The sequence below is a fragment of the Mixophyes fleayi genome, chromosome 10 (genome assembly GCF_038048845.1).
Source record: "Mixophyes fleayi isolate aMixFle1 chromosome 10, aMixFle1.hap1, whole genome shotgun sequence".
Taxonomy (NCBI): Eukaryota; Metazoa; Chordata; class Amphibia; order Anura; family Limnodynastidae; genus Mixophyes; species Mixophyes fleayi.
This window is the reverse complement of record NC_134411.1, coordinates 62044969-62069537: the sequence shown is the minus strand read 5'-3', so window position 1 is coordinate 62069537 and position 24569 is coordinate 62044969. Positions and strand designations below refer to the sequence as shown.

At 43.7% G+C, this 24569-nt stretch overlaps 1 protein-coding gene across 1 annotated transcript in view; it reads right to left on the bottom strand.

The window, feature by feature from the left end:
• SLC6A2 (solute carrier family 6 member 2) overlaps window positions 1-24569 on the bottom strand; it is a 548687-nt gene that overhangs the window by 371284 nt on the left and 152834 nt on the right. The window contains exons 2-3 of the mRNA XM_075188836.1: window positions 23825-23956; window positions 502-739 (exon numbers count right to left, since the gene is read on the bottom strand). Coding sequence (XP_075044937.1) covers window positions 502-739; window positions 23825-23956 — 370 coding nt within the window. The remainder of the gene's footprint in view (window positions 1-501; window positions 740-23824; window positions 23957-24569) is intronic.

Genomic DNA, 24569 nt, shown 5'->3' with positions numbered 1-24569 from the left:
CTCATTGAAAATGAGGATGGTAAATGTGTTTTGTTTATTAAGTAGTATATATCAATAATATTTAATAATAATTGCATCCAATGTAAATTCTTGAATTGCAAAACATGCCTAGCTTTTCATTGAGCAAGATGGGCCAAATTTTCTTCCTCAAGCATTTATAGAAACCAAGCTCTTCCCAAATGCAAGATCTTTCTGGATTGCTTATACCGTGACTTTTATAAATTAATCTTACTATCTATTTTAAAATTACACTAATAAGTTTGATATATTTGTTTTAAAAATGTGTACTCATATTATCTTATTTAAGTTATAAGTGAGTAACTAAAAAAATAAGGTCTTGTCTTTTTATGTTTCTTTCTTTGCTTTTTTTCTGTTATGTTTTTTCCAATAAATAAACCTCAGTCAACAGCAGGAGGGGAAAAAACACACACATTATATGCACATTAATATTTAAATGCATCTAAAACCCATAAAGCCCAATTACACTATTAAATTACTTACTCATAAAACTGAGCAGCTGGTGTTAGTTTGTACTTCGAGTATTTGGTTCCATTGCTCAGCAGAGATAGATTGCGAAGATTTGGGTCAGTACAATTGGGAGTGTTCCATTCATTTCCACATTTGGTCCAAGGAAGGTCAGATGTGAAGGAGGATGCAAGGTAATATAATGACCATGCAATGATGACATTGTAGTAAAAACCGACGTAAAGTGCTATTAATATCACAGTGTAGCCGACACCTAGAAAAAAAGCATGAGGACACATGTAAGCAGTAAGTCTTATATGGATGGTACATCCAAACTTACATGTAATGTAAAATGTTTTGTTAACAATATTGTGTTCTTTCTTGTGTTGATCAGCCACACATAATTTAACATTTCTAGAGAAACAAGTTAACATATGAAGCTAACTGGTGGGTTAGTATACAATTGATCCATACAAATTACACATTTAATTGACAAATTATTATTTATTAAAACCATGAGCATTTAGCTGGGTAACATGTGTGTACAGGAAGTAAAAGTAAAAATCAACATATTTCATCTAAAGGGATTTATATGTTTTATAAATATATGTTGATGGTAGGCAGGGCCGATGGAAAGTGGTAAGCGGGGTAAGCCAGGTGGGAGCCCCAAGCCCGAGAGGAGCTCCTGCCATCCCCTGCTCTGCCAGCCCAAAAAAAAATATTTATCTGATTGCGGTGGCATCCAGGCCCTTCTTCCCTCCTCCCTGTTCTATTCGCACTGAGTGTCTGGTGTGACGTCATCACACAAGTGACATTTTCAGTGAGGAGCACACAAAGAGGAGTCACAAGAAAGACACAAAAGAAGAAAACAGAAAAAAGAAGGCAATAGAAAGGTAAGTGAAGGGGAGCAAATCAGCATCATGGAGGGCACAGTATGATTATAAGGGGGCACAGTGTGATCATAACGGAGCACAATGTGGTGATGAAGGGGACACACTGTGGTGATAAAGGGGCACAGTGAGATGATGAAGAGGACACTGGGTGATGATGAAGGATGGTGAAGTCAGTGTGATGATAGAGGGCGCAGTGTGAAGGAGGGGGCACGGTGTACTAAAAAAGGGAACGCAGTGTGATGAAGGGGCAAAAGTGTGAAGAGGGGGCATTTATTTGTCTTCTATAATTCTCACAAAATTTGCCAAAAAAATTGCAATTTAGTTACAAAGAATATATAGTCATCATTTATATTATTCATATAGAAATAAATGTTCACTGTTTAATGTATTTATTTGTATTACTCTCTTTATTAAAGTTTATCATATTATTTGTATTAAAAGAAGCAAAGCATTATTGAATGAACAAATATTTTATACAAGAGGGGGGCGCAAATTTATTTTTTGCAGCGTGCGCCAAACATGCTAGCACCAACCCCTACAAAGTGGCAACTGTAAAGTGTAAAGGCTCTCAGAATAGTTGGGAGGCACAAAAAAGAAAGGCCTCTGTACGGCCCATGGGTAGAGGTGACCGAATTTTCAAAACTATTCTACAAATATTAATCTCATTCCCTATTTGGCTGTAAAATTTCGCACATATCCCTGGTGGAATTTGGTCTTATATGCTCTCAGTGCTACCCTAGCCACATTACATGTAATTGATCTAGCACATAGATTATAAATTCATCAAAATGCAAATTTGCAGATATAATGCAGAATGGTGAAGCTAAAGTATGGTTCGAAGATTGTATAGTCAGAACTATCACCTTTGGGAAATGGGCAGTTTCACTGCAAAACTTGATTTGTATACAATTTTGCTGCAACTTCTATAATCTCTAGTCATGTGCTGTTTTGTTCTCCTGTGTGCCATAAATAATTCAGACACTTGGGAGTTGGTACTTGATGTAGAGTTGGTAACAAATACAGTGTGATTTAGGCAAAATATTGATTAGAATTTGAGCGAGATTGTTGGATAAAATATGAATGGTTAAGAACAATTTTTATCCTTGTCCGTCTGCCTTGCTACTGCATGTATTGAAAATATACCAGAACCTGGTAGGGAATTTTCAAAAATTGTCTTAAATAAGCAGCTGACAGATTAACTCCTCATAGGAAGTGTGACTGTGTCACTGAGCTAATTCCGGTTCAAAACTTCCAAAAAGGAAGGTCTATTCCCTCTCAGACCTAGAGTCTAAATCCATGGAATAATATATTAAGGAAAAATGGGATAAGGGTTTACTAGATCTTCTACATCACCAACAGTTGATAGGTTATTTTTTATATATAAGTATTGAATTGATTATAGGGGCATATTCAATTGTCGGGGGTTTCCACAGCGTTAAAGCTACTACTGTTATTACGGTAGTAGTTAGCTGGATTTCAGCTCGCGGCTCAGGGAGCTGCGAGCTGAAATCCAGCAAGAAAACTACCGTAATAACATTTTTTCCGTGCACTATTACCGTAATGACGGTAATAGTGTGTGGAGCGTTAGATTTTTGGCGTTTCCGCCGACAATTGAATATGCCCCATAGAGTTCTAAATAAATTACAATTAGAACTAAATAACCTCTTCCCATGATTTCTAAATAGTTTAATCAAATTAATGGATCTATTGTCTTTTCTAAGGCTGACATGAGGGGAACATATAATTTCATATGAATCAAGGAGCTTTCACGGTGATGGTTGGGTCCAGGAGATAACCAATTGCTTAGGGTAGCTACCAGAGACACACCATGACCGGTCAAGCCACTTAGTTCTGAGAGGACAGGTCATGAGGAACAAAGCTGCAGTAGTTGTGTTAGAGAAGGAAGAATCATGAGGAACGAACTAAAGTTGATGGATTGGATAATGTAAAATTGTGAGGGACGAAGATGAAATTAATAAACAAGCAAACAAAACAAAAGTCTAGAAGCACAAGCAGATAGACAAAATTCCAATTTTTCTTGTGTACAGATTGCATTAAATGAAAAAAAATGTGCAGTTATCAGTATTGACTGTGCACTGTTAGCTGTCACCTTAAGCTGGTATTGCAGTGTATCTTCAGGTGATTCAGTTGTCAGTGTTGACAGTGTGCTGCCCCTAATATTTGTAGTTCATATTGTGGCCGATCATCACAGGAGTGAGATTAATAAAAAACCAAAAACATTTAATACTCATATTATGAATTTTTAGTCACACTTATGGATTAGGTTATGCCCCAGAAGCTCAAGATTTTAGTCAAGAGATTTTCAGGGATTGTTTGTGAAATTTGTATTTGTATTTTATATCTTGATATTATTCGTTTTTCTCCTGGTCTTACTAAGCACCATTTTCATGCTAAGATTAATTTTTAAAAAAAGGTAACACGGATTTCTTTTCTTTTGTATATAATTTTCCAGCTCAGTCTTAGCATGGATCCCAACAAGGAACAAACAACCATTGATGGGCCCTGCCTAAACTTAAAGTGTTTTAAAGATTTTTAGGTTCTCCAAATTACTGTAGAAGTTTAATTAAATGCTTATTTGCCATTGTGGTTGTTATTACTGCATTAACTAAGAAAGTGGCTAATCCCGCAGAATGATCTTCTGAGGCCCTATTAGCTTTCAGATCCTTGAAAACAGCAGTTTGTACAGAGCCTGTTCATCAATATCCTCTCATCAAAATACCTTTCATTGTTGAGGTAGATGCATCAGACATTGGTGCTGGAGCAGTTATTTCCCAACAATGTAATAAGGATAATAAATTGCATCCTTGTGTAGTGGCAGTGTACATGATGGCCCGCACATGTGCACTAATATCAGGGATTTATAAAACTTTGCTCACAGTAACATCACTGAGACCAAGGGAGCGAGAAAAAGTGACAGTTAGGTGAGAGGAATGACTGGAAACTGGCAGTTGTAGTGTAGCTGTTCATCTGAAAAATGAGGGCCAGAGAAAAAGGAGGCTGGAAGTAAGAAGGAGAAGAAGAAAGTGACAAGCAAGAGAACGGACAGGAGGCAGAAGTGGGAAGTTGGAAAGGAGAAGAGAGACAAGAGGAGTCTGAACAGAATGACATACACAGCAGCAGGCTGAAACTTAAAGACAGATGGAGAAGAAGTGAAGAGGTGAAAAACAGTAGAGATTTACATGAGAGGAAGAGGAGTGGTAATAACAGAGTGGGAAAAAGAAATCAGATTGCCAGAAGCAAGACAAACTACATTATTAAAGCTGACACGCAAGAGATAAGACATCTTTCACAGCACTTTAAATACCTGTACCCTGATCCTGAATAAATTGCCTGAAACTGGACCTGAAGCAATATATGGATAAGTAACCTTTAATTTTATTATACTTCCTGTTTTACTAGAACAACTGAGCAAAATGTACATATTAATTCAGTTAGTCAGGGACCAAGTGGGAAGTCCAGAAGATTACTGATATATACCCTTGACCCGGGACTGAGTTACATTTTAAAGGGTAAGTTTATGGATAGTTAGCCAAGCTTATAGACTGAGTCATATTAGTTATAAGAGTTCGATATTGTTATGACAAGCATCAGAGAAATCTGTGTTTATTACTACTTTACAATTTCTTGCTGGAGGTATCTCTGCCATAGCAGCGTTGCAGTTACCATTTTATTTCTACTGAGAATTCATATCTTTTGTATTACTGAAAAGTAACGAACTTTCATATCTTTCGTATTACTGAAAAGTAACGAACTGAGCCTGTAGATATGAATACCAAATGTTCTTTATGATGTGTGTTGCCTATTGTTTTATATTGGACATATTTATATGTGAAAGTTATATTGGTTTCAACTACCGTGCTTTTACATTTCCCCTGTTTAGTGTGAACTGTTCCCTAGAATAATGTTAAGATGCAGAGGTACCTCTGAAGCTAGTCTTTAGGATATTAAGAACCGTGTATTATATGATAAGCTAAAGGTTAATCTGTTGTTACTTTACCTGTGAGCCGGTATACTGTTGTAAATGTGCACTTATTATGCAAACTTACTAAAAAAGAAACTAGCCTGGGGAACCACTCAAGAAATTAATGTGGCGGTGGTTTCTAAAGCTAGCTACAGAGTGGTGTGTGTTTTCTTTATTCGAGCCTGGGGTCGAGAGTAAGGGGGTGGAGGGTTCCTTGGTCTCCCTCTGGTGTCACTGAAAAAGGGCATTACCGCGCAAAGAGCTTACTCTCTGAAGACCAAGGTGGAGACACTGCGCGCGTGAATAAAGATAAACTAGTGGGCTAGGAACCTAAATAGACCCACACACACCGACACCCATACATACCTTAATCCTAGGAAAAGGTGTGTTACACTTATGCTTTCTTTTGAGAAAATTTTCTTTGACATTGATTAATTATGATGTCAGGAAATGTGAATAGGTGGCTATAAAGTGTGCTTGCGTGGAATGGAGATATTGGTTGGGGGGGCTCTTCATCCCATTGTGATCTACACTAACAATAAAAATTTGCAATATATCTCTTCTGCCAAGAGACTGAATATTAGACAAGCATGTTGGGTCCTTTTATCAAGATTTAACTTAACATAATTATATACCAAAGTTGATTACGAAGTTTCTGAATAATACCCATTATTCCTCACTCATAGATTCGGAAAGTCTTGACCCAGGATCTTTCTGGCTAGATCCTATGAGCTCAAAGAAAGGCAACTAAAGACACACCCTCTCACCTTATTATTGCTCATAAGAAACTTTGGCATGCAGTCTTTTATGATGCTCATGAAGAAAAACAGTCATTTTCAAGACTACTAAATTATTATTCCAGCATGGTGGACTTCCTTTAAAAAGGCTGTCAGATCATTTATTCTTGACTGTGAGGGTCGAGACAGGAATAATAACCCTAGAACTCTTTACTTAGGTCAATTGATGCCTTTATCAATACATAATAGACCAATGGCATTTATAAATAACTAGCTTTAACCTCACATTGTTGCATAGCAGAAACGAGGTGCAAAGAGGTTAAACAGTCTGCTTTATGTATGCATGTTCAATTTTCCTTTGCACACTCTGCTTCTCAGTATGTGTTTTGCTGCTCTCCATCGCAAACATTTTAAATTTAAGTCTGGTTATCTATGAGAAATATTAAGTTGTGGTAACCCGTGTGCAAATTAGGACCAAGATTTATAGGTTCTTACAAGTTAATAAGTAAGATAAATCCAGTGTGCTTTTAAGTAGATTTACCGTTATCCATGAAGATTCCCAGGACATTTTATATTTCTCTATTGTAACTTGTTTACCACTCAAGGTATTTTAAAATATCCTACAAGCTGCCCCCAGTTTTGCTTGATGGTCAACCCAAATAAAAAGTTGAAGATATGCTATATTCTAGTTGGCTTAGGGGTTACCTTCATTACCTTGTTCATTGGAAGGGATATGATCCTGAGGAGAGGTCCTGGAATCATTTTGCCAATGTTCATGCTGAGAGGTTGAAAAGTTACTTTCATAAGCAGCTTCCATAGGAACCCCTTCTCGACAGGGGCTGTACTGTAAGGGTCAGTGGGTTATTTACTCCACAGTGATGCTCCTCAACTCCCCGCTGGCCGTTTGATTTCTATGGACACCTCTGAGCACACAAGCAGTTAGTGTATTGCTATTATGTGATTGCTCTATTGTCACAAAATAAGTTTGATATCACCTTAATCAGCCTTTTCCTTGTTTCTTACAAAATGTGGAGCATAACAAAATGTACTTTTAATAGCCCTCAGCTCACCATAGTACAATGTAGTGTCTAATTACATGTGGATAAGGGGAAATTGTAGCCATCCCTATATAGTAGACTTTCTCACTATATGTTACTCATTGTAAAAATGTATATTGTTTATTGAATATTGTTGATCGTGCAGTGATGGTGTTATACGTTGTTCTTAAATTGAAGCCAGGTGGGTTATGGGTAAGGATAAGGTGGGGTCCAGGATAAAGGTGAGGGGGCTCTAGCCGCATTCCTCTGGAGGTGGGGAAGACCATTGTCTTTCACAGGACTAGTCCAGACATTTTGGCAGAGACACAGCAGGGGACCCACTGTGGAAGGGCAGCTCATCTCCACTCCCCCTCCAAACCCTGCGCTCAGCACCCACCAATGATCAAGAAGGAGAGAGCAAGGGGTTTGCCCAGGGAGGTGAAAACACCATAAAAATTTGACCCTGGATATAAGGAGCCACTCCAGTGGGGAGGTGGTGTTCATTCTGAGGATTGATTCCTGGAAGTGCAGGGCTGACTGGTGTTGAGTTGATGTTCTCTTTCAACAGACCTGGGGATAAATGTATCAAGCTGCGAGTTTCTGGACGGTCGTAAAAGTGGACATGTTGCCTATAGCAACCATTCAGATTCTAACTGTCAATTTGTAGAATTTACTATATAAATCATAGCTAGAATCTGATTGGTTGCTATAGGCAACATCTCCACTTTTCAAACCTGACAGAAACTCGCAGCTTGATACATTTACCCCCAGGTGATCATCACTGGCCTGTGTTTTGGGAAGCAGACTGCTGCTACATCTGCAGCTCAGAAAAATCCATGGTGTTTGGATTCTGCAAGTCAGGACAACCAGGAGACTGTAACTCCTTAAGCTAGTAGGGTAAGGGACAGATAATGTGGTAAACCTGCCTGTCATTTATTTACTGTTCATATATAATAGTATAGTGATTATTTTTATTATAATAAATGTATTGTTGTACTTTCTAACTGCATTTGCCTGAGTGACCTTAAGAACCATAGAAATACTGGGTAGGCTTACCTGGCATAGTAAGGCAGGACCCCAGCCAGCGTGAAGTGTTGTGAAAAGTAATAGGGGGGCCTGGTTTTCTAACATCCATCTGATTGGCTGTCTGTTCTTTATAGTGCATGCTGCTGTGCCTTTAATAAGTGTAGTTACAATGTGTCTGTGGAACTCCTGCTTTGTGTTTAGTCTGGTTCTGATTCTGGACCCGACATCTGCATTTGCACTCTGACTACTCTCTGGACCACTTATTGTCTCTCTGCATTGGACCTGAGTTTCTTGTTCACTTGCGATATCATTGATTGGTGTCTCCAATATTTCTAGTGCCAGAGTCAGTTCTAGAATGTCAGACGCCGTCTCCGTGCTATGCCTGCCGCACAGAGACGGACGTCTGCTTCTGTGACAGAGCGCTCGGTTGCCAGGCAACCGAGCGTACTTCCGGGTCAGCGGTCGCGCGTTCCGTTGCTAGGCAACGGAACGCTTCCTAGTAACTCCGGCGGTGGTGTTTAGCGTCACCACCGCCAGTGATTGGACTGCACCTGTATAAAAGCCTCACTCTGGCACATGGAGAGTGCCAGAGTATTAGGTCTCATCCTAGCTCCAGCGTTCCTGTGTACCGTTTCCAGCGCTTCCTGTGTATTACCCGGCTTGTTACTTACTACCCCTGTTCTGTGCTCCCTGTGAACTTGACCTCGGCTTGATATTTGACTCTTCCTCCTGTGCTTCTGACCTCGACCCGGCTATCCTGACTACGGCTTTGAGCCTTCCCTTGGACATCTCCTGAATTCACGGTTTGGACTGGGCCTGTACGACACCGCTTTCATCTACTGCTTCACTGATTACTCCCTTAGAGGACTGCGACCTGCGTGTTCCCGCAGCTAAGACCACACTTCCTTGCGGGGATCCCTGGTGAAAACCAAGAACACGATAGACTCCGCACCTCTTGGGTGAGTAGTGCAAAAATCAGTAAGCAAATACCCTAAATCTGTGACAGTGTCACGGGCACTAGGAGTCTTTACCCAGGGATCACCAGGTGGTAGGCTTACCAGAGCAATGTAGATGGTAATAGGGTACTCTGGTAGCTGGGTGATCACGGAACAGGAAACAGCAGATGATGAGATGCTCAGGAAAGTCTATGACTAGCAGCACTGGTAATATGGAGGTAATAGTACACGAGGAACTGTAGGACAAGGACACGTGAAGGTAGTCAGTGGTCTGCGATAGCAAGTTGTACCACTGCTATAGTGAGGGGGAATGTCCAACAGAGACGAGGAGGTGATGAAAGTCAGCGGTCTGCGGATAGCAAGTGGTACCGCTGTCTGAGTGAAGGAATGGAATCCAAGTGGAGGTATCCGGAGAGTCAGTGGTCTGCGATAGCAAGTTGTACCACTGCTATGTGAGAGGATACTGGAACAGGTGATACTGGAAACAGGGATCAGTGGTCTGCTACTAGCAAGTTGTACCACTGAATATATATGTGAGGAGATGCACGGGGAGAGACTGCAACACAGGATATACACAGGCACCTTATACACGATCCACAGTAACATGCACAATATATATAAATGACTGAACAGGTCTGCAAATATAGAAAGTCTCTTGAAGTAGTCCAGCACAAGTTAACACAGTCAATGATGGCAATAGACTCAGCGGATAGCAGACTCCAGAGGAGAACCAACACAGTCCAGCAAGATATGCAATACACCAGCACAGTCAATGAGAAGTATGCATACCGTGGTTCAGAAGCAGGCAGTCAGATAAGAGTGCAGCGATACCTGAGCGGCAGGAGGCCGGCTGGATGAAAAGTCCCAGGATAGATGAGGCAGCGGTCTAGTAGGTGCAGCGCACAGATAAGAGACCAACAGGGACACGAATCCACAGGAATCAGTAACACGTGGAACTGGACTCAAGGAGGGACCAGGAGAGTGAAGATGATCCAGCAGAGGAGTAGTTGATGAGATATAAATCCAATGCTGACAGGAGAGTAGACCAGCGGGACACGTGAAGGCGTGGAGAGCGGGTCAGCAGTAGATGGGTGATAGCGCGGTCAGCAGCAGCAGGACTCTGCGGTACACGGAGGTAACCAGTAGCAACCAATAGGTGTCAATAGCGATGGAACACGGGAGAGCAGAGTAGACCAGGAGCTGTTGATCACGGAGAGTAGCGAATGGCAATGAGAGCAGCAGTCTCGAGGAAACACAGGAGAGCTGAGAAGAGACTGCAGTGCACAGGGGTAGCGGATAGGAATCAGCTAACAGTCACGATAATGAACACAGGCGAGTTGTAGGCTGGAGGCTGTAGTGCACGGAGGCAGCGGATAGGAATCAGCTCACGGACTTGATGAGGAACAGGTGAGTGGATGTAAAGTAAAGGTTGGAGTGCACGGAGGCAGCGGGTAGGAACCAGCAAACAGTCACAGTGAAATGTAATAGCGTGATGTGGATTAGAGGACTGTAGTGCACGGAGGCAGCGGATAGGAATCAGCAAACAGTCACAATGATATGTAATAGCGTTGAAGTGGTTTGGAAGACTGTAGTGCACGGAGGCAGCGGATAGGAATCAGCAAACAGTCACAATGATATGTAATAGCGTTGAAGTGGTTTGGAAGACTGTAGTGCACGGAGGCAGCGGATAGGAATCAGCAAACAGTCACGATGATACAGTTGATGGTAGAAGTGGTATGGAACCACAGTAGTAGAAGTGGTTTGGAAACCACAGAGGTAGAAGTGGTTTGGAAACCACAGGAATCAGCAGCGCTGAAAACACGAGGAATACAGGAACACCTTCAGAGACTCATAGGGAATGAGACTCCAAGATCAGGCAACGTGGTGTTGACCACAGGTGCTTAATATAGGGAGTGTTGCCTGATCTGCCAATTGAGTTAAAGGGACATACACTGAAGTATAGGAAAGGGCTGCGCATGCGCAGACCCTCAGGATGGAGGACGGCCACGGTTCCTAAATGTCCGGGAAGAGGCACTCACAGTACGGTGAGTGACAGTACCCCCCCTTTTAAAGGTGGGCACAGAACGCCTGGAACCGGGCTTGTCCGGATTTTTGGAGTAGAACTTCTTCAAAAGGGCAGGAGCATTAAGATCTTCAGCTTTGATCCAAGAGCGCTCCTCAGGACCAAAGCCCTTCCAATGAACGAGGAAACGGAGGACTCCTCGCGAAATTTTTGCGTCTAGTACCTCAGTAATCTCAAAATCCTCCTCCTGATGAACTTGAACTGGCTGCGGAGCTGAGGGAGGATTTGAGAAACGGTTGATAATAAGAGGTTTGAGTAAAGACACATGGAAGGCATTAGAAATCCGAAGATTCTTAGGAAGAAGAAGTTTCACACATACTGGATTGATTACTTGAATGATCCTATATGGACCAATAAAACGAGGGGCGAATTTCATAGATGGAACCTTCAAACGAATGTTTTTAGTAGATAACCAGACACGATCTCCAATTTTTAGTGGTGGAATAGCCCGCCTCTTCTTATCTGCGAAAGATTTATATTTGATAGATGTCTTCTTTAAACAGGTTTTGACCTGAGACCAGATATTTTTAAAGGTCTGACAAGCAGTCTCCACCGCAGGAACTTGGGTGGGCGGGAGGGCAGGAAATTCCGGAAAAGACGGATGGTGACCGTAGACCACAAAAAATGGAGTTTTGGATGATGACTCATGGTACATGTTGTTATGGGCGAATTCAGCCCAAGGGAGCAATTCTACCCAGTTGTCTTGATTGGCTGAAGAGAACATCCTTATAAAAGTCTCAAGATCTTGATTGACACGTTCAGTTTGTCCGTTAGATTGCGGATGGTAAGAAGATGAGAGTGCTAACCGTATGCCCAAGGTTTTACAAAGGGCTCGCCAGAATCTGGAAACGAATTGTACTCCTCTATCCGACACAATCTCAGAAGGACATCCATGGATACGGAAGATCTCTTTAATGAAATGTTCAGCCAGAGTAGACGAGGAAGGCAAACCAGATAGAGGAATGAAATGAGCCATCTTCGAAAATCTGTCCACCACCACCCAAATAGTGTTATGATTCTTACTAGGTGGTAAGTCAGTAACGAAATCCATACTAATATGGGTCCACGGTTTGGACGGAACGGGTAGTGGTCGCAGCAACCCTGCTGGAGTTCTGCGGGAGGATTTGAACTGGGAACATAGCTCACAGGAAGCAATGAACTCTTTGACGTCTCTCCTCATTGAGGGCCACCAGTAACTTCGAGAGAGGATCTCAAAGGTCTTGTGTTCACCGGCGTGTCCAGAAAAACGAGAGGCATGGAACCACGAAAGGATTTTCCTCCTTAGAGTAGAAGGCACGAGGGTCTTCCCAAATGGTAGCGTTTTGGTGGATGAAGCAGCCAGTGAGATACATTTGGGGTCTAGAATGGTATGGTTGGAAACCTCTTCTATATCAGAGGACGTAACAAAAGCTCTAGATAAAGCGTCAGCTTTTTTGTTCTTGGCAGCTGGTTTGAAGGTTATTATTAATTCAAAACGGGAAAAGAAAAGAGACCATCTTGCTTGACGTGGGTTCAAGCATTGGGCAGACTGGAGATATGACAAGTTCTTATGATCCGTGAAGATCGTCACCGGATGACGAGCTCCCTCCAATAAGTATCTCCATTCCTCTAATGCAGCTTTGATAGCTAGTAACTCCTTGTCCCCGATAGTATAATTCCTCTCTGCGGGCAGGAGGCCCCGAGAATAGAAGGCACAAGGATGGAATTTTTGCTGTTCCGAGCGTTGAGAGAGAATAGCTCCTAAGCCCACATTAGAGGCATCTACTTCCAGGAAGAAGGGGAGTGTCACATCAGGCTGTCGAAGGATTGGAGCCGAAGAGAAGGACTCTTTTAGTGTTTGAAAGGCTTGAAGAGCCTCAGGTGACCATTGCTTAGGATTAGCCCCCTTCCTAGTCAAGGCCACAATAGGAGATGCAATGGAAGAAAAGTCTTGAATGAAGCGTCTATAGTAATTGGCAAAACCTAAAAAACGCTGGATAGCACGAAGAGTAGTTGGCTGGGGCCAATGTAGTACAGCATTCACTTTGTCTGGATCCATCTTCAGGCCAACTCCGGAAACTATATACCCCAAGAATGGAATCTGGGGTAATTCGAATGAACATTTTTCTAGTTTACAAAACAATGAATTTTTCCGTAGCCTGGAAAGGACTTCTGCCACATGTTGGTGGTGAGAAGGCAGGTCCTGTGAAAAGATCAATATGTCGTCCAGGTAGACGACGACACATACATATAATAAGTCCCGGAAGATCTCATTGATGAAACCTTGAAAAACAGCGGGGGCATTACACAGCCCGAAAGGCATTACTAGATATTCGTAATGCCCGTCTCTGGTGTTAAACGCTGTCTTCCATTCGTCACCGGAACGGATTCTGATTAAATTGTAGGCACCACGAAGATCCAACTTAGTAAAGATACGGGCTCCCTTGATGCGATCGAATAGCTCAGTGATCAGCGGAATGGGATACCGATTCTTGATAGTAATGGCATTGAGTCCACGAAAATCTATGCAAGGGCGTAAAGATCCATCCTTCTTTTTAACGAAGAAGAACCCAGCTCCAGCGGGAGAGGTGGAAGGTCGAATAAACCCACGCTGGAGGTTCTCCTGTATATACTCAGATGTAGCTTGAGTTTCAGGTAACGAGAGTGGATAGACCCGGCCCCTGGGGGGAGTCTTGCCAGGTAGAAGATCGATCGGACAATCCCAAGAACGATGAGGAGGAAGACGTTCAGACTGAGCTTTATCAAAAACATCAGTAAAAGAAGCATATTGAGGAGGGAGTCCCGGTGAGGTAGATGAGATGGAAGATTGCTGTACTTTGAGAGGAATGACTTGGGAAAGGCAACGATGGTGACATTCAGACCCCCAAGACGTGACTTGAGGGGTGCGCCAGTCAATCTGGGGAGAGTGACACTGAAGCCATGGAAGGCCTAAGACAATTGGACTAGTCGTAACAGGGAGGATTAAAAACGATATTTCTTCATGATGCAGGGCACCAATCAGAAGGGTTACTGGAGACGTACTCTGGGTGATGAGACCGTTGATGAGACGTGATCCATCTATAGCCGTCACAGTAATGGGTGTTTTTAAGGTAATCACTGGTAGGGACCATTGATTTACTAATGATTTGGAAATAAAATTTCCTGCTGCTCCGGAATCAATCAATGCCTGTGACTCAAAGGTTTTGGTAGCACAGGAAATTGTAACATCAAAGGCGCAGACTTTAGATTTCATGGAAGATGGAGAGGACTCCAGGGACCCTAACTTCACCTCTCCAGAACTAGTTAGGGCCTGGCATTTCCCGATCTCTTAGGGCAAGAGCTGAGCATATGAGTGGAATCAGCACAATAGATACAGAGTCTATTCTTTACTCTTCGTTTCCTCTCCTCTGAAGATAATCTGGAACGTCCTATCTCCATGGGAATCACAGAGGGTGAAACTGGACGAAATTGAGGGTTAGAACGAAGAGGTGCTTTAGCAGAAGTTGTTTTCTCAGCCTCTCTTTCACGAAATCTCATATCAACACGATGGCAAAGAGAGATCAGATCCTCAAGTGACGAAGGAAGCTCCTGGGTAGTCAGTGCATCTTTAATTTTATCGGAGAGCCCCTGCCAGAAGGCGGCAACTAGGGCTTCAGTGTTCCACTGAAGTTCAGAGGCTAAGATCCTAAATTGAATGACGTACTGTCCTACTGTATGAGATCCTTGTCGCAGACGGAGGATGCTGGAAGCAGCGGAGGTCACACGACCTGGTTCATCGAACACACTTCGGAATGTAGAAATGAATTTGGCACTATCTTGCAATATTGGGTCGTTTCTTTCCCACAGAGGGGAGGCCCAAGCCAGGGCTTGTCCAGAAAACAAAGAGATAAGATAGGCCACTCTGGAACGATGGGTAGAAAAATTTTGAGGTTGGAGCTCAAAATGGACTGAACATTGGTTAAGGAAACCCCTACAAGTTTTGGGGTCCCCATCGTACTTTGACGGAGTAGGCAGGTGAAGCGTAGAAGCTGTAGACACCTGGGATGGCACTGGGGAAACGGAGGAAAGCACAGGAGCCTCAGTAGTAGCTGTCACAGTCTGTCCAGATGTTCCTTGGGAGGTTAACGATTGATAACACTGAAGTAACAGCTGTTGGCGGGCATCCTGTTGCTCCACACGGCTGACCAGATGCTGCAGCATCTCTTTGGCTGTAGGTTCCGTATCTGGGTCTGTCATGGCCTGATCTTACTGTCACGGGCACTAGGAGTCTTTACCCAGGGATCACCAGGTGGTAGGCTTACCAGAGCAATGTAGATGGTAATAGGGTACTCTGGTAGCTGGGTGATCACGGAACAGGAAACAGCAGATGATGAGATGCTCAGGAAAGTCTATGAATAGCAGCACTGGTAATATGGAGGTAATAGTACACGAGGAACTGTAGGACAAGGACACGTGAAGGTAGTCAGTGGTCTGCGATAGCAAGTTGTACCACTGCTATAGTGAGGGGGAATGTCCAACAGAGACGAGGAGGTGATGAAAGTCAGCGGTCTGCGGATAGCAAGTGGTACCGCTGTCTGAGTGAAGGAATGGAATCCAAGTGGAGGTATCCGGAGAGTCAGTGGTCTGCGATAGCAAGTTGTACCACTGCTATGTGAGAGGATACTGGAACAGGTGATACTGGAAACAGGGATCAGTGGTCTGCTACTAGCAAGTTGTACCACTGAATATATATGTGAGGAGATGCACGGGGAGAGACTGCAACACAGGATATACACAGGCACCTTATACACGATCCACAGTAACATGCACAATATATATAAATGACTGAACAGGTCTGCAAATATAGAAAGTCTCTTGAAGTAGTCCAGCACAAGTTAACACAGTCAATGATGGCAATAGACTCAGCGGATAGCAGACTCCAGAGGAGAACCAACACAGTCCAGCAAGATATGCAATACACCAGCACAGTCAATGAGAAGTATGCATACCGTGGTTCAGAAGCAGGCAGTCAGATAAGAGTGCAGCGATACCTGAGCGGCAGGAGGCCGGCTGGATGAAAAGTCCCAGGATAGATGAGGCAGCGGTCTAGTAGGTGCAGCGCACAGATAAGAGACCAACAGGGACACGAATCCACAGGAATCAGTAACACGTGGAACTGGACTCAAGGAGGGACCAGGAGAGTGAAGATGATCCAGCAGAGGAGTAGTTGATGAGATATAAATCCAATGCTGACAGGAGAGTAGACCAGCGGGACACGTGAAGGCGTGGAGAGCGGGTCAGCAGTAGATGGGTGATAGCGCGGTCAGCAGCAGCAGGACTCTGCGGTACACGGAGGTAACCAGTAGCAACCAATAGGTGTCAATAGCGATGGAACACGGGAGAGCAGAGTAGACCAGGAGCTGTTGATCACGGAGAGTAGCGAATGGCAATGAGAGCAGCAGTCTCGAGGAAACACAGGAGAGCTGAGAAGAGACTGCAGTGCACAGGGGCAGCGGATAGGAATCAGCTAACTTGTCACGATGATGAACACAGGCGAGTTGTAGGCTGGAGGCTGTAGTGCACGGAAGCAGCGGATAGACATCAGCTAACAGTCACGATGATGAACACAGGCGAGTTGTAGGCTGGAGGCTGTAGTGCACGGAAGCAGCGGATAGGCATCAGCTAACAGTCACGATAATGAACACAGGCGAGTTGTAGGCTGGAGGCTGTAGTGCACGGAGGCAGCGGATAGGAATCAGCTCACGGACTTGATGAGGAACAGGTGAGTGGATGTAAAGTAAAGGTTGGAGTGCACGGAGGCAGCGGGTAGGAACCAGCAAACAGTCACAGTGAAATGTAATAGCGTGATGTGGATTAGAGGACTGTAGTGCACGGAGGCAGCGGATAGGAATCAGCAAACAGTCACAATGATATGTAATAGCGTTGAAGTGGTTTGGAAGACTGTAGTGCACGGAGGCAGCGGATAGGAATCAGCAAACAGTCACAATGATATGTAATAGCGTTGAAGTGGTTTGGAAGACTGTAGTGCACGGAGGCAGCGGATAGGAATCAGCAAACAGTCACGATGATACAGTTGATGGTAGAAGTGGTATGGAACCACAGTAGTAGAAGTGGTTTGGAAACCACAGAGGTAGAAGTGGTTTGGAAACCACAGGAATCAGCAGCGCTGAAAACACGAGGAATACAGGAACACCTTCAGAGACTCATAGGGAATGAGACTCCAAGATCAGGCAACGTGGTGTTGACCACAGGTGCTTAATATAGGGAGTGTTGCCTGATCTGCCAATTGAGTTAAAGGGACATACACTGAAGTATAGGAAAGGGCTGCGCATGCGCAGACCCTCAGGATGGAGGACGGCCACGGTTCCTAAATGTCCGGGAAGAGGCACTCACAGTACGGTGAGTGACAGACAGTATACTCTGGCCATGACGTCAGATGGAAAAGGTGAACCTACAACTCGGGACCTCATTATCCACCTGGGTCGCCGAGTGGAACAGCAGGAGGCGGACCAGGCTCGTTTACTCCAGTGTGTGCAGGGAATCCTATCTCGCCTGGACTCTCTACGGGCAGGACAAACCCCTCCTACGGAACCATCTGCGGCTCCTTCTCGCTCTGCAGTGGCCCCTGCGGCTCCTGCTGCCCCTCCAGCCGCCACTACTGGACTAAGAATACTTTCCCCCGATAAGTTTGACGGGGATCCAAAAAGATGTAGAGGGTTCCTTAACCAGTGTGCCATTCACTTTGAGTGTAACTCTACAGCATTCTCCTCGGAACGTACCAAGGTAGCCTTCATAATTTCGCTACTTAGTGGGCAAGCCCTGGCCTGGGCATCCCCGTTATGGGAGCACAATGACCCTTTGCTGGAGGACTCCGCGGCTTTTATTGACATGTTCCGGAAGGTCTTCGACGAACCGGGCAGAGTCTCTTCTGCTGCATCTAGCCTCTTGAACCTGCGACAAGGTTCTATGTCTGTCGGGCAGTATGCCGTACAATTTCGGACTCTCTCCTCTGAGCTTCGATGGAACAATGAAGCCCTCATTGCTTCCTTCTGGCAGGGTCTTACCGATCGAATTAAGGACGAATTGGCTACCAGAGAACTCCCCTCGGAGTTGGACGCCCTCGTTTCATTATGTATCAGGATCGATCTTCGTTTCAGAGAGAGAAGTTCAGAAAGGTCCTCTACAAGACGGACTCCCCGTTTGGCTCCCCAATTTCAAAACCCAATATCTTCCCCTGAAGAACCTATGCAGCTTGGCCGCTCTAAACTAACGTCTGAAGAACGCGAGAGACGGTTCAAGCAGAGATTATGTCTATATTGTGGGGAGTCTGGTCACCTTCTAAGTCTCTGTCCCAAGAGACCGGGAAACGCCTCCTCCTAGACGGTAAGAGGGAGGCTGCCTTAGGAGTCCACTCCCTACTCCACCTCCAATCTCGAGTTTCTCATGCCTGTCCAGCTCTTGACTACTAAAGGACACCAACAAATCTCTGCCAACAAATCTCTGCCTTCGTGGACTCCGGTGCCGCAGGAAATTTTATTTCGGCCTCTCTTGCTTCAGAGCTCCAGTTAACCATTCAAGATTCAAGATCTGCCCCAACCGCTTACCCTCACTGCCGTGGATGGTAACCGTGTCAGCAACGGTGTCATCTCCAGCATTACGAGTGCGGTTCAATTGTTGGTAGGAGCCTTACATCAAGAGTGGATCCAATTCCTAGTATTACCACAGTCTATTAACCCACTGATACTGGGTCTTCCTTGGCTCCGGAACCATTCTCCTCAATTTGACTGGGTTCGTGCGGAGGTTATTTCCTGGGGCCCGCAGTGTCATAAGCAATGTATTCCCTCACACCGCTTTCAAGTCTGTCATACTCAGACGAATCCTAAAACCTGTACATTACCTTCGGCCTATTTAGCCTTTAAGGACGTCTTCTCCAAACAAAGATCAGAGATTCTTCCACCCCATCGCCCGTGGGACTGTCCGATTGAATTAATCCCGGGAAAAAAAATTCCTCGTGGTAGGAAGTATCTCCTGTCCTTACCGGAGACCCAAGCTATGTCACAATACATATCTGAAAACCTAGCCCGAGGGTTCATTAGAAAATCATCTTCTCCAGCCGGTGCAGGATTTTTCTTTGTTAAAATGAAAGACGGATCCTTACGCCCGTGTATTGATTATCGGCATCTAAATAAAATTACTATCAAGAACCGTTATCCATTACCCCTTATTATGGACCTTTTCAACAAGATTAGTGGAGCCCGCATCTTTACCAAACTAGATCTCAGAGGGGCATACAATTTAGTACGGATCCGTCAAGGAGACGAGTGGAAGACAGCGTTTAACACGCGGGACGGACATTTCAAATATCTAGTCATGCCATTCGGGCTTAGTAACGCCCCCGCAGTATTTCAATCCTTCGTTAATGAAATCTTCCAAGACTGTTTATATCACTTCGTCGTTGTCTATTTGGACGACATTCTAATCTTTTCCCAAGACATTGCCTCCCATCGACACCATGTGAAGGAAGTCTTACTCCGATTATGAGCTAATCGACTCTTCTGCAAATTAGAAAAGTGTATCTTTGAAGTGGAACAAATCTCTTTCCTTGGGTACATTGTTTCCGGAGCAGGATTAAGAATGGACCCACTAAAGGTGTCTTCCATTACCAACTGGCCTCTTCCCCAGGGCACCAAGGCCATCCAAAGGTTTTTTTGGATTCGCCAATTATTACAGACAATTTGTTAAAGGGTTCTCCTCCATTATTGCACCTATAACAGCGCTGACACGAAAATCAGCCAACCCCAGGAATTGGTCTCCAGAAGCCCTAAAGGCATTTAATCTCCTGAAACAGGCCTTTTCATCCACTCCAGCCCTGTCTCAACCGGATCAATCTGAACCCTTTTTTCTAGAGGTTGACGCCTCTGCTATAGGTGTGGGGGCAGTACTCTTCCAAAAATCCAAAAACGGTTCTCATTTACCTTGCGGGTTCTTTTCCAAAAATGTTTTATCCCACGAGAAGAAATATGGAATTGGTGACAAAGAGTTACTAGCTATCAAGGCTGCCCTAGAGGAGTGGCGACACTTACTTGAAGGTTCACGTCATCCAGTAACGGTCCTTACCGATCATAAAAACCTGCTTTATGTTAGCGAGGCTCGATGCCTTAATCCACGCCAAGCTCGATGGGCATCGTTCTTCGCACGTTTTGATATCATCCTGACCTACCACCCAGGATCCAAGAACATCCGAGCTGATGCTCTTTCTCGATCTTTTGACAACACGGATCTCTGTACTTCCTCGGAACCCCTACCCATTCTAAATCCTACCAGGGTTATCGCCCTTACCAAAACCACGGCCAAAACACCCCCAAGGGGCTGTTCCTTCTTAGAGCCTAATTTATGAATTAAAGCCCTCCGCTGGGCGCATTCCTCTAAATTGGCAGGACACGCTGGTGTTAATTTCTTCGTCAGAGATATTGGTGGCCGACACTACATTCAGATGTACGAAGTTTTGTGGCTTCTTGTGATACATGTGCCCGTTGTAAGAACCCCAGAATGGCCCCTTCTGGACTCCTTCAACCACTTCCCATTCCAGATTTCCCTTGGCAAAGCATATCCATGGATTTCATCACAGACCTTCCCCCCAGCAATGGATACACCACTATTTGGGTTGTTGTGGACAGATTTTCTAAAATGGCCCACTTTGTACCTTTGTCTGCTCTACCATCTGCTTCTCAGTTAGCTTCTATCTTCATTAAAGAAATATTTAGACTTCATGGATGTCCTCGTGAGATCATCTCGGACCGTGGAGTGCAATTCGTTTCCAAATTCTCAAAAATTGGCTCCCCGTTATATTGGTCCCTTTTCCATAACACGTGATCAATGCAGTAACCTACAGACTCCGGTTACCCCCTTCCCTGAAGATCCACAATGTCTTTCATATCTCTCTTCTCAAACCACTTGTACTCAATAAATTTCATCAGTCGCCTGATCGTCCAGCCCCTGTACGTACTACGGAAGGTGAAGAATTTGAAGTTAGTCGTATCCTGGATTTCCGTATCCTTCATGGACGACACCAATTCTTAGTACATTGGAAAGGCTTTGGGCCAGAAGAGAGATCCTGGGTGCAAAAAGAAGATCTCCACGCCCCACGGTTATTGAAACAGTTCCTCAAACAAAGATCTATCCAACAAAGTAGGGGAGGAGGTACTGTCAGACGCCGTCTCCGTGCTATGCCTGCCGCACAGAGACGGACGTCTGCTTCTGTGACAGAGCGCTCGGTTGCCAGGCAACCAAGCGTACTTCCGGGTCAGCGGTCGCGCGTTCCGTTGCTAGGCAACGGAACGCTTCCTAGTAACTCCGGCGGTGGTGTTTAGCGTCACCACCGCCAGTGATTGGACTGCACCTGTATAAAAGCCTCACTCTGGCACATGGAGAGTGCCAGAGTATTAGGTCTCATCCTAGCTCCAGCGTTCCTGTGTACCGTTTCCAGCGCTTCCTGTGTATTACCCGGCTTGTTACTTACTACCCCTGTTCTGTGTTCCCTGTGAACTTGACCTCGGCTTGATATTTGACTCATTCTCCTGTGCTTCTGACCTCGACCCGGCTATCCTGACTACGGCTTTGAGCCTTCCCTTGGACATCTCCTGAATTCACGGTTTGGACTGGGCCTGTACGACACCGCTTTCATCTACTGCTTCACTGATTACTCCCTTAGAGGACCGCGACCTGCGTGTTCCCGCAGCTAAGACCACACTTCCTTGCGGGGGTCCCTGGTGAAAACCAGGAACACGTTAGACTCCGCACCTCTTGGGTGAGTAGTGCAAAAATCAGTAAGCAAATACCCTAAATCTGTGACATGGAAAAAGCTTCTACTAGAACCAGAGAGCACATTTAACTCTAAGGGAAAGGGGCTGCTATAGGTGAAGACCATGACTAGCATGGTTATGAAGGGTCATTCGAGTAATTTGGCATTTAATGTCATAATAGGCACATATAAATAAGCTCTGGTCATTTAATTATCTTGTCTTGCAGATGAAATCTAGTTCTGGTTATGGTAGTGCAATTAAGCGCACACAAGTGTGTCTAACCCACATTCAGCAACAAATGTTATGGCTTTCTAAGTTTCAGCTCTCTACTTTATTGAGAAGATACAGAGCACACTTGCACTTCCTGATCAGGACTATTTTTGATACCAAGTACAATGTGTTTAACATAAAAAGTTTGCACTTGCCCAAAAATAGGCATAATTATGCAGACTTGTAAATTAACTTTTCTGTTATTGGGACAATTGTTTTTTTTAATGCCTACGCAAGGTCCATGCTGGTGATCATCATCGTCATCATCATCAGTTTGGATCGTGCACCAGGAGAAAAATAGGGGCAACAGATATGCTTACTAATATGCACCTGCTACCACCCTTACTGATCACATAAAGTGTGTGCAACACCTTTACTGTACAATGCTATGTTAACCCACCCCTTTCCTTTCCATGTTATCCTTCTTTAAGCATAGAGATGTGCAATGAACAACTGCATTCAGACTTTTAAAAAAAATATATATATATTTTTACTACCCATGCGCAGTACGAAAAAGGGATTTTTGAGCTTAAGAGTTGAACTTATGTCCTACTTCACCCCATGCATAGTTTAGTGCTGGTATCAGCATTTTTCGGGGGGCGATTGTTCGTCGTCGTCCCCCCTCCCTGATTTTGCAGATGTCAGGCTAGCAGCACCAGTGCAAGTTTTACCCTATTTGGAGGTGTGTTCATATGAGAGGGGTATGTTCTTTTTTTCAAAATGTGTTAATTTATTTAAAAAAAAAAAAAAAAAAATTAACCTAAAGTTACGCCTCAATGTGTACAAGAAACTTCTAGCATATAACGCACGTTAAGCATATCTTACTTAATGTACGCAATTTGCATACTATAGTACCTAGCAGTTATCTTAAGAAGCCTGCATCTCTGCATACTACACATTTCATAATCTTTACGGATGCAATTTACATCTACATTTCTGACGTAAATTGCATCCAACTCTGCATGAGGCCATGTGGTTGTAAATTTACACTTTACAGAGTTCATTTATAGGTAGGATTGGGAACACTTAAGGGCTGATGCAGAGTTGTGTAGCCCTAATTGCATGATTTCGCTCTGCATAGCCACAAAAACACGTGATGGGGATGGAAGGGGCGTTCTAAAGTAGGTTAAGTACAGTAATGGTACATTCACTGAATTGTGAGCAAACACAACCTTGATACATCTTTTAAACCCATATTATTTGCACCAGCCTAGGGGAGTAATGATGCGAATAGACCATGGAACAATTTTTAAACTTTTGCTCATTACTACTATTAGGATGGTATACATTTATTGTGTGTTTGAATATTTGCTTTCATATATATACAGCATGACCCTGCTTTAATGTCAATCTAGAATTTGCAACGCTAGGATTGCCAATGTCTATATATAAAGAGTTTAATATGACTTTCTTCGCACAAGATACAACTCTTCATTTAAGCTCTAGAATTCAGCACAATGCAGTAGAGTCAGTCTGTAATGCAGTTGTCTATCTAAAGTAACAAATACATAAGTAGAAACTGAGCTTGAAATTTCAGTTAATTCTGTCTGGTATATTATCACATTTGTGAATAAAAACAAAGTAGGTTACTTGCCTTTGAAACAGGGACAAATTTTCCATACCGTGGCTGCGCCTTCTCTGTTATATTGTCCAAGAGCTAATTCCATGTAGAAAAGTGGCATTCCGGCAATGATTAGGAATAGCGTATATGGGATTAGAAAAGCACCTGGGAGAAATAAACGACTAATGAGTTTAACAAATACCTCAAGTCAGGTTTACAAAGCACATTCATGATCTATTTATCAGCAGACATACCAAACCACTAAGCTCTGTAATTGAATTTTGCTTGTTAGAGAGATGGCCGCCAACTGTATTTAACTGCAAGTATTCATGATATACATTATAGATATTTTTAAATAAAAAAATAACTGGATAAATCCCTAGCAATAGTTTACAGCTGTTGCAGAATATAACATTAAAATAACTTTTTAGATTAAAGAGTACTCATTTATTAACTCATATAAAGATAACTTACATTAAAAAAATGCAGCCTTCTACAGTGGCTACAAGTAGCAAAACATGCTAAAAAGAGTAAACAAATGCTACTTAGATCTCTCATTCATTTTTTTACTAGATTCTCATTTAGCCCACAAAAATGGTAGCCCATACTTGACAACCTATTGCAGTGCCCCTCTGGGAGTTTACAGATGGGATATAAGCGGAGGGGCAGGGCTTGATGAATTGGTGGGCGCCACAGAAGTTTGGTGCAATTAATAATGCTGTGGGGCAACGGCTGAGCATACCTTCCACGGCCGACGTACATTTTCAAAGAGATCCAC